The sequence below is a fragment of the Microtus pennsylvanicus genome, chromosome 13 (assembly GCF_037038515.1).
Source record: "Microtus pennsylvanicus isolate mMicPen1 chromosome 13, mMicPen1.hap1, whole genome shotgun sequence".
Lineage (NCBI taxonomy): Eukaryota > Metazoa > Chordata > Mammalia > Rodentia > Cricetidae > Microtus > Microtus pennsylvanicus.
This window is the reverse complement of record NC_134591.1, coordinates 47,443,412-47,457,062: the sequence shown is the minus strand read 5'-3', so window position 1 is coordinate 47,457,062 and position 13,651 is coordinate 47,443,412. Positions and strand designations below refer to the sequence as shown.

The following is a 13,651-nucleotide window of genomic DNA, read 5'->3' as shown; positions in this document are numbered from 1 at the left end:
ACAGAAGCCACTTGACATCTGCCACAACACGTGTTCATGTCGAGAATGCAATGGAAGCCACTAGGCATCTGCCACAACACGTGTTCATGTCTAGAATGCAATGGAAGCCACTAGGCATGTGCCACGTGTTCATGTCTAGAATGCAATGGAAGCCACTAAACACACATCCACTATAACTCGTGTTCATATCTAAAATGCAACAGAAGCCACTAGGCACCTGTCACAACTCCTTTTCATATCTTAAATGCAAAGAACGTGACTAGACATCGACTCCAACTCATCTTGCCCTCCTCAAGAGTAGGGACATTGCTAAGAAGCATCTTTGCATCAGTGGAGGAACTGTGACCAATTGTTGTCAGCAAAACACAGACAAATGTCCATTTCAAGAAAGGCTCTCAGAAAACAGAGCCTTCTCTCTGTTTACAAAGGGGCCTGTGAGGCCCCAGAGTAAGGGAGACCCAAAATGAGTTATTGCATAAAACAAAGCAGAAGTTTAGAAGGACCTTCTATTTGTTAAGATTTAAAATTAAATCTCTACTATATTTAGCTTCTGAAGTTAGGGCCTTATTTGTACAACAAATAGCATTACTCTGAGCAATTTAGAAGTTGATATTTTAATATACTGGCCTTAACATAAAGCTAAATATTCATTTTATGTATTCCTTGGGAACAGGCAGCAAGGGAACAGATGTTTGCAGATAGAAAAGTTAAGATTAATGTAAAATAGCAGAAAAATTAATAAAACTCTTGCCCATGATAAATTGGAAAATAGACCACATAACTTCCAAGCTTATGTCTCTAAGGAAACAGCTGGCAAGAAACATGGGTTGCACTTACTTTTATCTGCATTTATCAAAGGCTCCTAAGAAGTAATGAGCTTGTACACAATTTGTTTCCATCAACAGATGAGGATTGGGAAAATATGATAAATATAATGGAATATTATGTGATCTTAAAAAGTAATGAACTCCTGATACTTGCAACAAAATGCATGATTCTAGAAGCCATCTATCTAAGGAAGCCAGATGCAGAAAGACAAAAGACTCTAACCTCACTTATCTCTAGAGTCTGAAAAGCAGAACTCATAAAAGGAGTGTATGGATTGGAAATTGTCAAGGGCTATGGTGGGAAAGCCTTCAATCAAAAGGATGGAGTTTCTTTTTTATTACTTGTTTTTATTTCTTTTATTATATTTAAAAAACAATCCAAATTTCAACTCCCTCCTCTCCTCCCACTGCCTCCAAACATCCTCCTGCCCCACCCCCTCCAATCCTAAGAGAGAGCAAGGTACCTTGCCCTGTGAAAGGTTGAAGGCCCTTCCCACTACATCTAGGCTGAACAAAGTATACATCCGAAGAAATTAGGATCCCAGAAAGCTAGTACATGCAGCAGAGACAAATCCCAGTGCCACTGTCAGTGGCCCCGCAGTCTACCCCAGCTATACAACTGTCAACCACATTCAGAGGGACTAGCTTGGTCCTATGCTTGTTCCTTCCCAGTCCAGTTGTAGTTGGTGAGTTCCCTGCTTCAGTGGATGAACCCCTCATGGTCTTGACCTCTTTGCTCATATTCTCATTTCTTCTACTCTTCAACTGGACTTTGGGAGCTCAGTCCAGCGTTCTGATGTAGGACTCTGCCTCTGTTTCCATCTGTTGGATGAAGGTTCTATGGTGATATTTAAGATACTCATCAATCTGAATACAGGGTAATGCTATTTCGGGCACCCTCCCCACTATTGCCTAGGTCTTCTCTGGGGCCAAAAAGGATGCAGTTTCAAGTAGAGAAGATGATGAATACACACAGGTCTGTTGCACAGCATGGTGATTATAGGTAACTGTATACTTAATATGTAAAAAGTGCTAGGATCTTATACATTCTATCAAGAAGGTAGATGAAGTGATAGATGTTAAGTAGATTTAATCATGTCTGTACATGTATATGCATATATGCTGTATTATAAATCAAGTTCAATACTAAAAATAAATAAATTTTATCATTCACATCTTATAAACTAAGGGGTGGTAAAAAGAAAGCAATGTCCTCAGGAAAGACCTGTTTTGAGAACAGAAATTAAAACATACAGAATCAGGAAAAAAGTAAAAAACACAAAAGATATAAGGTCAAAATGGAAAAATACTTTGTCAGTCTAAGAAACAAGACAGTAAGAGTGACTAAAAGAAAGGCCAGATGAAGGGGCTGATCTACAGGGAAAAGCTTTCTGAACAGAATACTGTTAGCACTGGAAGTAAGAACAATTAATAAACAGGACTTCACGAAATTGAAAGGCTTCTTTATAGCAAAGGACACTGTCATTCAGGAGAAGTGGCTACAGAACAGTAAAAGATTTTTACCAACTACACATCAGATAGAGGGCTAATATCAAAAATATATAAAGATCTTGGGGCTGGAGAGGTGGATCAGAGGTTAAGAGCACTGGCTGCTCTTCCAGAGGTCCTGAGATCAGTTTCCAGCAACTATATGATGACTCACAGTTATCTGTAATGAGATCTTGTACTCTCTTCTGGTCTGCAGGCATACATGCATTCAGAACACTGGATAGATAGATAGATAGATAGATAGATAGATAGATAGATAGATAGATAGATAGATAGATAGATGATAGATAGATAGATAGGTAAATAAATCTTTAAAAAATATATAAAGAGCTAAAAAGAACTAGACATCAAGAAAACAACCTGATTAAAAACGGGGACCAGATCTAAACAGAATTCTCAAAAGAGGAAACATGAATGGCCAAGAAATCTTTAAAATGTTCAACTTCCTTAGTCAGAAAAATGAAAATTAAAACTATTTTGAGATGTCACCTTATACTAGCCAGAATGCCCAAAATCAATAAGACAAGTAACATCTCATGCTGGAGAGGATGTGGAGTAAGAACAACACTCGTCCATTGCTGGTGGAAGTGCAAACTTGTACAACTACTGTGAAAATCAATGTGATTTTTCCTCAGGAAAATGGGAATATATCTCCTCACGATCCAGCTATACCACTATTGGACATATACCCAAAGGACACTTCATCCTGCTACAGAGACACTTACTCAACCATGTTCATTGCTGCTCTAATAATAGCCAGAAATTGCAAACAACTTAGATGCCCATCCATGAATAAATGGATAAAAAACATAGGACATTTACATAACAGAATATTATTCAACCATTAAAAACTGAAAAATCATAAAATTTGGAGGTAAATGGGTGGAACTAGACAAAAGTCAATATGGTATATGGAAAGACAAAAATTCACTTGTATGTAGATATTAGTTGGTAAGTCATTGATAAGAAAGTTATAATCTGAGCCGGGCAGTGGTGGCGCATGCTTTTAATCCCAGCACTCGGGAGGCAGAGGCAGGCAGATCTCTGAGTTCGAGGCCAGCCTGGTCTAGAAGAGCTAGTTCCAGGACAGGAACCAAAAAGCTATGGAGAAACCCTGTTTCAAAAATCAAACAAAAGTTATAATCTATATAACCATTAAAATATGTTTAATGTTTAAAGACAGAGGGAGGGAGGCGGTGGGAGAGGAATGAATTTTCTAAGAAAGGATTTAGATCAGTGGTTCTTAACCTTCCTTATGCTGCAACCCTTTAATACTTATATTGTTCCTCATATTGTTGTGACCCCCAAACATATAATTATTTCATTGCTACATCATAACTTTATTTTGCTACCATTATGAATTGTAATGTAAATATCCTAACTCTGAAGAAGAGGATGAAAAGGAGTTTAGGAGTAATAGGTGATAGAGGACACCGAGGAATCAATGTCTAGACAAAACAGAACTGCTTTACACATGAAGTCACAGAGAGACTGAGGCAGTATGCATAGGGCCTGCCAGGGACTGCACCAGATGGGGTTCTAGAATGAAAATGAGTAGACACATGCCCCCATCCCAAACCCTGAAGCTCTTTCCAATTGATAGACACTTAAATAAGGAGAGATTAGTTTTCTCTAAGGGAGTCTCATTGGGCAACAAAGCACTCTTCAGGGCAGGCCCCATGCCCAGCAGCAGATGATCAACACACACACACACAAAAAAAAAAAAAAACAAAAAAAAAAAAACCTCCATGTTATCTTTGGAGGTCTTTCTCTCATACTGTTGAGTCAGGGCATTTTCTTTCTTTTATTCTAATTGGGATGCTTCTCAATTTCAGTATGAATGCATCCTATTTATGTTATTTAAGGAGACATAAAGACTCCTTAGTTCTGAAATTCTCAAAGAATTCATTTCCCCCAAATACTTCCAGAATGGTGGTAAGGAGAGGCAGCATTTTTCTGAGTCTCATGATGAAAGGAGGAAGAGATGAAGTATCAGGAAGTGCTTGTGGTGTCACACACACACACAAGCACGTGCAGGCATGCTTGTGCACATGTGTGTACGTGTGTTTTGGAACTTTCCATAGTCAACAAAGACAATTTAAGTACAAGACATTTAACATACACTTTAGAGAAAAGCAATATATTGTACCACCACTAATTAAAAGAATAGAAATCACAGTATATTTTTTTAAAGAAACAAATTATATTATACCTATTACTCCTAAACTCCTTTTCATCCTCTTCTTCAGAGTTCAGATATTTACATCACAATTCATGATGGTAGCAAAATTAAAGTTATGATGTAGCAATGAAACTATGTACTCCTATGACACAATAAACCTTAAAACAATATAAAAATCTCACTGGTTCTGTGAAAATATACAACTCTAGGTTCTGATAATTACCAATCTGCTTTTCTCCTGTTTAATATCCTGTAAGGGTCCTAAATGCCATGTGTGATATGAAATAAATCTTCATTATTTCAAATCATCCTACTCTTTGTAGAACCAGTAGACACAAAGCCACTTTCCCTATACAACAGTAATAATACCACTTTCCCCTCTGAAAGTGCACTTCAATGAGAACAAATGTATTAAATAAGAGCTTACAAGACACAAGGGAGGTGCTACTGCACACAGAAAGGACGAGGACACTGGTTCAGGATGGAGTAGACAGTAAGACAGAAATGGGGATAAAAGGAGAGGATTTATGAGAAAAGCTAATTACTATGTATCCATAGAAGAGAGAATTTCATTTGTCTAGAAGAGCAGATCAAGACTGATAATCCAGAAACTGTCAGAGGAGACACAAGCTGTACTGGCGATAATTTCTCTTTTCTCCAAGAACATTGCACTTACTCCAACACCCACCATGCTTTTTTCCCTCTGCAAACTCACTCTCTCTCTTCCTGTATGCCACCAGGGGCCTCAAAGCAGCGCCCTTCCTATAAACCCTTTGCACACTCCACACGGCATAACTCTCTTCTTGTTGAAATCCTGTTTTTCTACTACCTGAGTATTTATCGGTCAATCACTATTTACCCATAAAAATAATCTTTTATTCTTTCTATATTGATATGATAGATGCATTTCTGTGAAAATCTCCATCCTGGATACAGAAATAGTCTGTGAATTTATTCATCACTCACTGTCTCCAAGGAAAGCTCTGAGAGTAATGAATCTAGGCGAGAGCCGGAGACTACAGACGCTTTGAGGTGCAGTTCAGTTCATTATTGATTTAAATGAGATAAAGATTTTTTTCTCTGCTTCCCTCTCTTCCTCTCCCCTCCCCTTCTACCCTTTCCTATGGTCCCCATGCTCCCAATTTACTCAGGAGATCTTGTCTTTTTCTAATTCCCATGTAGGTTAGACCCATGTATGTCTCTCTCAGGGTCCTCATTGTTGTCTAGGTTCTCTGGGATTTATAAATTATAGGGGAATTTTTTTTTTTTTGCTTTATGTCTAAAAGCCACTTATTGGTGTAGAAGGTCTTTCTGTCTATGTGTTGCTTTCACTGGTTGAATAAAGAAACTGCCTTGGCCTTTTGATAGGGCAGAGCTTACGTAGGTGGAGTAGACAACTGAATGCTGGGAAGAAGGGCAGAGTGACAGATGCCATGAATCTCCTGCCTGAGACAGATGTAAGTTAGAATCTTGCCGGTAAGCCAGAGTCACATGGTGATAAACAGATTTAATAGAACTGGGTTAATCAAAATGTGAGAGTTAGCCAATAAGAGGCTAGAGCTAATGGGCCAGGCAGTGATTTAATTAATACAATTTCTGTGTGATTATTTCAGGTGTAAGCTAGGTGGCTGGGACCAAAAGCAGGCCTGCTTGCTCCTGTTACAACTTATGAGTGAGTACATATGATATTTATCTTTCTGTGTCTGGGTTACCTCACTCAATATGATGCTCTCTAGATCCATCTATTTGCTGAATTTGAGGTGCAGTTCTTAGCACAACACATCGGGAAAAGAGCCTTCGCATCTATCTTTAAATGAACTAGCCAACTTACAGCCAGATTAGTGCCATGAAAATCTTAACCTGTTCTCTCCATATTTGATTGTTTAATCAAACTACTCATACAATTTGCATACCATATCAATATAACAGGTAATAGCAATTATTAAAAAGCAAATCAATAAAACACTTGATAGCCTGATACTTATTGATTAGTAAAAAAAGAAAAAGAAGAGGAATGTAAACAAAGATGAAAACAAATTAATTATAAACTGAGGATTATTTAAAGGAAATTAACAAAGTCTGCCTTTAGAATAACTCCATGTAGGATATTGGACATGATGATATCTCACTTGTGTGTGCATGTATGGGTGCAAAGATATATATGTGTATGTGTGTATACCTGTAGACAATTTATCACATATGTATTAAACACACACTCCAATCACAGACAAATGCATGTATGTGTATGCATATATTATATATATATGCATTAAATACACATACTTATATTACACAAATCAATGTTGTGTGCACACACACACAATGTCTCCACCCCCCCCCCCCACACACACAGACACACACACATTCAACAATTGGTCAAAATGGATAATGAAACCCATAGCGTAACTGTAGGAAGATATTCAGAGAAGGCATATTGTACCCCTTGGTACAGCCACCAAAACCATAGCATTCCATGCTGGGTCAATTATTGCTTTTAAATTATTTTGTAAAATAAATCATAGTTTCCATAAGAATTTCTATAGCAGAAAAATGTAGGAGGAGGGCCTGCTTGTTCATCCCAGATGCCCAGAAACAAAATAACCACATAGAAACTGTATTAATTAAATCACTGCTTGGTCCATTAGCTCTAACATCTTATTGAGCGACTCTTACATCTTAATTTAACCCATTTCTAGTAATTTGTGTATCACCATGTGGCAGTGGCTTACCGGGTAAAATTCACAGCTTCTGTCTCTGGCAGTTCCATGGCATTGATCTGACTCCGCCCTTCTTCCTCCCAGCATTCAGGTCCATCTTCCCCACCTACCTAAGTTCTGTCCTATCAACAGGCCAAGGCAGTTTCTTTAATCATTAATGCTAATCACAGCACACAGAGGAGACTCCCACAGCAGAAATATCCTCATGCTGTTTGAAAACCAGAGCACTTGTCATAATATATTGGTTTGACACACCTTATAATCCTTGGATCTGCAGCAGCCAAAGTGATGGTGATCTGGAAAAGGTTGCACAGGATAAAGGATCACTACACAGCATCAGAAAGATAAAAAATCGGCTTCACCTGTAATTTTCAGTATCATCAACATTTCTCAAACCCAAGCCAGACAGCAGATTTCAAAACCACGGTGCGAGAGCAGCAAAACAACACCAACCCAGCAGTTTAACATGTCAGTTCTTCCGCGGGTCAACGACTTTAAGAGGCTCTTTCATTAGATTGCAAGTATCTGACTTTACAGACACACAAGAATAATTAATTTTGGTAAACCAATGAGTCTTCGAGAAATGTGTGATTTCAGTGACTAAGCCAGTTTATCAAGAAATGTGCTTTATATCTATGGTGGGGCACAGGGAACTCACAGACTCCAACACTGACTCTATGGTACTAATCATTTTCCTTAAACTGTTAGGTCAAGATTTCAAATTTGTCTGCTGTCAATGTATTATAACATTGTCTAAAAGTTGCATATTACTGCAATTGCTAATGATTAAAGTAAAATTAAAAGCACAAAGATAACTAACTTCAACATCAAATTCTAATTCAAGCAAATTTAAACTCAATTTCTAATTATGTCCCTTTTGATATATTTTTCCAGCCAAATTACATACTCCAACTCTGTTCTAGTCCTCATTTCAGGGCATGAAAGCAGTACTTACCTATGTCTGAGTCAAAGGCTGGCTTACATTCTATGACTCATGAGAGGGGACAGTATAGTAGCTACATCATAGCTTTGAAGAATCCTATTCTCTCTCCAAATAACAATATCATAATGTAATGTATATTTGATGCTCTATATATTACTCAAAAGGCTTACAATTTCAAGATCCAAGTTTCAAGCATTATAAACTGTTAGATTTTTAGTAAGCAAGTCAGAATCCTAATTTGTTATTCTGTAATCATGTTCTAATTCACACACACACACACACAATCTAGTTTTAAGAATTGAGATAATAATCTTTCACAACTAATATATACCAACAGTTTCCATATATGAACATACTGGTATATCTTCTGCTTTTCACAAACCATTTGTAAATTCAATATAATTTGACAGTTATATAATTTTCTTTCATATTTTACAGATGAAGCTTTTAACTTTGATTTTCAGTTTCCCAACATTCACATTTAATAATTCTCACTAACAATTAGGAACCAATTAAGCTCTAAATGCAACAGAAGATAAAAGTCACAGCCTATAGTCATAAAGGACTCAGAATCTACTTTAGTTACACTGTACAATGTTGACTAACAGAAACAAAAGAACAGGCTAGATACAGGAATGGTACAAGTAATTAATATTTTAAAATGTATCCCTCAAGGTTGAAGACAATCAAAAAGCTTTGTAAACCTGGTGAAACTTGAACAAGACATAATAAGCATGATTCTACTTCGGGAAAGTTTGAAGGAATAGGAAACAGCTGGCTCAGATACTGTGAGTGATCTCAAACAACTTCAAACCTCAGGTAAGAGCTGGTTCTCAGAATCAGAAACCACAGCTCCCTGGAGGATCTGGCCCTAGGCTATTACTCCCTCTGCCAAGCATGTTCCTGGTATTACAAATGAGCTGTGTTCCTTTCCATGCATCAGGGCCTCAGGGAAAGCCTCAGATCATCTGTCCAGCCCTCAACATCTCTCCAGGGATGCACCATGCTAAAAGGGAGAGGCCAGCAGCGTTTCACATCTCTTCCTTGTCTGGGCTTTATTCACCTGACACTGCTGCTTCTGACCTTTGGATCAGGCTCCTTCAGTACCCAGCAGAGAACAGTGCCAAGACCATTATCACTGCCAAACTTCATGAATTCTTGAATTTCTTAGATTCACATGGCATGATATTTTCATAGAACCTATGTTCCACACTCTTGAATACTTAGCACAGCCTTAAGATTTTATCTAATATGAATGTAATGTAGATGCTATGTGAATGGCTCCCATACTGTTTTAGAAATAGTAACAATAAAGGAGGGTCTGTACATATTTAGCATGGTCACATTTTTTTGTGAAATATTTTAGATCTGTGGTTTGTTAAACTGTGAATGCAGAGCCTGTATATACAGAAGGTCAACTATCTATTTTTATTGTTTTCATTTTTAGGACTGCAATGTACACCTGAACAGCATAGGTACAAAGAAAACAGCATGCACTGTCAAGGAGGTGGTGAAACTGGAAATGCCATATACTAATGGTGAGACTATAAAATAGTGTAGCCACTTTGGAAAGTATTAGAAATTTAAAAAAAGATTAGTAGGTTCACCATATGAATCAGGAATTCCATCCCTACAGACCCAAGAGAAGTGGAAGCATTGGTCTACGTGAAAGGGTCAAAGCACATTCTCACAGTGGCCTTACTAGTAATAACCAAAATGTGTGGATACCACAGGAGCTGACGATGAGAACTGGGTGACTACAAACGGTGTAAGGGAGGTTTTGACACAATGGGAATGTTCTATAAATGGGTTATAGTGGCAATTTCATATGTATGAAAGTATTAAAATATCTTTGCACTAAAATATAAATTTTATGGTATATAATATATAATCAGATAATGTGAAGATATTAAATAAAAAAGAAAGAGACCAAGTAAAAACTCCTAGAAATGACTGCTCAGTTGCTATAGCTCTATGAGAAAGCAAAGGAAGAGATGGAGTTAACTTAAAGCTAAAACATTTAAAATAAAGCATTTTGCTAATAAGTACCTGATGCCTTCATGCTATTTAATTTACATGTGTTTCCATCTGTTACTGTTAAATTGACATGAAATTCTAGGATTCATAATGCCTTAAAAACAATAGATATCAAGCAAACTTGAAAATGAGTAAATGACTATATAGGATTGCAATCTCATGTGGAACTGACTCTTATAAAAGAGACTTCCAAGTTATCAATCTCACCCAGCTATGACCTCTAGGATCTATAACAATGATCTGACAAGAATTGCTCCTTGGTGTAACAGTGGCATGAATGTTGTTTGAGGAAAAAATTACATTTTAAATTGAAATTAAGTCCTGATCCATGATATGGAAACCAGACCTAGCACTGTCAGTGAGACCAACAACCTGTGGATAGACATTTTTATAGGATGATTTTTTTTCTAAGACAACAGTGACACAGCTCATCCTCAAAATAATCATGTAAAGATGGGCTTAACTAAATTTTGTTGAGAAAAATGGCAAAGGCTTCAAAAACATAAATCAAATGGCTTATAAGACATAACTATGTCTGCATCTGTCTACTTGGTCCACCATAACAAAGTACTAAAGGCTGAGTGGCTCAAATAATAAATTATTCCTTATAGTTCAGGAGACTGGACATGGGAGACCAAATTCTGGTACCATTGATCTTTCTGGGTTGAAGATGTCGCCTTCCAGCTGAGTCCTAATATAACAGTAAGAAAAGACTGATCTTTTCCTTTCTTACAGGGCATTTTTTATATCATATGGTATCCCAGGGCCCCACTCTCACAATCTCTTCTAAACCTAACCACCAAAAGCCCCACTGCTAACTGCTGTCTGTGGTGTTTGGGCACCAACATACAGCGTGTCGTTTATTTGATTTTTTTGTCTGTTTTTGTTTATTGAGGCAAGGTTCCATGTAACCCAAGATGAACTCAAATTTGCTATGCAGCAAGGCTGGCTTTGGACCCCTGATCCTCCTGCAATTGCTTCTCAAGTCCTGGGATTCCAAGCATGCACCACTCAAGATACAAATTTTTAGGGGCTACAGTTAAGTCTATAGCAATGTTCTTGCTGAGACTATTTATGTAAAGACACATTTGGGGGTGAGGAGAAGTAGAGAAGAAAGAAAAATAGGAGAGAATGAAAGCAAATGTTATCTGTGGGTGCTGAGCAAGATAGGGACTCTTTGTACTGTTTCTACTCTCATGTATGAAAAGACATCAAAATAAAACCTAAAAGAAAAGAAACTCATGTTGATAGGCTCAATGTACTTCTACAGAGACAGCTGATGGCTTCAGCTGGATCATTAGAATAGCCATCTTGCTAACAAATAAGATCAAGTGTGTAGTATTACAAATGAATCTTCCCAACGCACACCAACGTGGAAGTTACTTCCCTTTGCTTCATTCACACAGCCCATTTTCTATGTCAGGTTTCTTCTAAGAGGGGGAACAGACAGCAGAACTATTTAGAGAGACCCTGTCTAAAACACAATACAAATGGAAGAAGGAAGGAAGAAAGGAAGAAAGGGAGGGAAGGCAGGAGGCAGGAAGGAGGGAGAGAGGGGGAAGGAAGGGGAAGGGAGGTAAAGAAGGAAAGAAATAAAAGAAAGATTCAAGAAACTATGACTATATTAAGACAGTCTTCCATCAAATATTCTGCTGTAAACATTCAAGTTTAACCAAAGTCCATTTTCTTTAGCAATGCTTAAACAATAGAGTATATTTTCTAAAAAGAGCATTTTATTTTTTCATTAAAAAGGTATATAATACAGCCAGCAATGGAAGGCATCCAAGCTCACTGCATGTTATGATTCCATTTTTCTTCCTCTTATATCATTTTTCTTCTACCAAGATTCCTCAGTGTGTAGGAAATTAATGTTAAAGGTTGCCAGTGAACACTTGCTGAGCTACCACCACTGTCTACTGATATTAATATTCAAATACTCTTTACTATATGATGACATCTAAGCATCTTAAAAAAACAACAAAAACACCTTCACATTGAACTTTATCTCACCAAAGAGACTAGGGATAACAAAACATTTTCTTATAAATTAAATCTAAAGATTTCGTTATTTCAGAAATATCATTTTAGCTGATATTTGCTAAGTGTGTGTGTTTACATACTTTTCATGGTAACATTTGCCATGTTATCTCATATCCTTATTGATTAATTATTGTGGGGTTTAAAATTACTTTTCAAGAATGCTATATGTATATAAATAAGTGGATATATGTATTCCAAAACTATAAACCTGAGTTATTTCACTATGGTATTTCTCAAAATCTGTTCTATAAATTAACACATGTTAAAGTGAGAAATGTGTTTCATAGTCAAATAAGTGTAGAAAATGTTGAGTAAAACACAGGTTATTTTTACTAAAAGGAACTATAGCATTTAATATGCTAAAATTATGTAATATTCATTTTAATCTAAAAGAATAGTATGCTTTTAACAGCACAAAGATCCAATTCTTTCTAATTGCAAAAAGCTTTATCACAATATATAATAATGCAGCAAAAACTGTGCTTTCCTTAATCAGTGTCAGGGAAGGCTTGACAGTAGCTCCAGCAACAAGAGTAGGAGAAAGAACTTCCCCTTACCATTGTGCATCCTGGCCCATCCATCTCTTTCACAGTCTCTGCCAGGTGGTCCATAGAAAGTATCAGCCCTGGGACTTGGGGGATCCACCTAGAAGAAAGAGAACTTGCACTGTGAAAGAGCACTTCAACCTTCCGTTCCCATTCTCAATCTTACAGCATGGCCAAGCAACTACAGAGCAGATGCCACACAGCAGGTGAATTCCACATGGCTTCTCTGTTCCAAAGTCAGAGTTTAATCACTTGTTTATTATGCACTTGTCAACAGAGCTAAAATTAAATGCCAGCAAAAAAGAACAAATTTGAAGCTAAGTAATACCCTGTTTCCTAGTTTGATTTTGACTACAAAGTTACAAAAATAGAGACAAAAACATCCTTGAGCAACCTACCTTGCCTTACTTAGAAAAAGCCTACCCTTTAGCACATACATGGAATTCAATAAGGGTCTTTGCTTTACTGAACACTTTATAGTGGACAAATAAGAAAGGTCAACTACATTTTCCAACTAAAAATGAAAATGGCTTAAGTGATATAAGTGTATCGAAAAGATGCCCTGACTGATCAAAACTAAAACCTTTTGTGAATCAAAGAAAAACAAAAACAAAAAGTTAACTCAGGATAACAAAAATGAAGATTTGTATCTGATAAGAGATTATTAACTGTTAGATCATATGAAGAATTCCTACAAGTCAATAATAGCAATAAAGAAAAGATTGCAAAATGAGCAAATGGCTTAAGTAGATATCTTCGCTTATTTGTTTCTGTTTTTGTTTTTCGAGACAGGGTTTCTCTGTAGCTTTGGAGCCTGCCCTAGAACTCACTCTGTAGACCAGGCTGCCTCC

The 13,651-nt window shown here is 37.0% G+C and overlaps 1 protein-coding gene across 2 annotated transcripts in view; it reads right to left on the bottom strand.

Moving 5' to 3' along the window:
* Positions 1-13,651, bottom strand: part of Spata6 (spermatogenesis associated 6) — a 95,623-nt gene that overhangs the window by 31,802 nt on the left and 50,170 nt on the right. For both annotated transcript variants that reach the window (XM_075944797.1, XM_075944798.1), the window contains exons 8-9: positions 12,813-12,900; positions 7,491-7,531 (exon numbers count right to left, since the gene is read on the bottom strand). In XM_075944797.1, the coding sequence (XP_075800912.1) occupies positions 7,491-7,531; positions 12,813-12,900 (129 nt within the window). The remainder of the gene's footprint in view (positions 1-7,490; positions 7,532-12,812; positions 12,901-13,651) is intronic.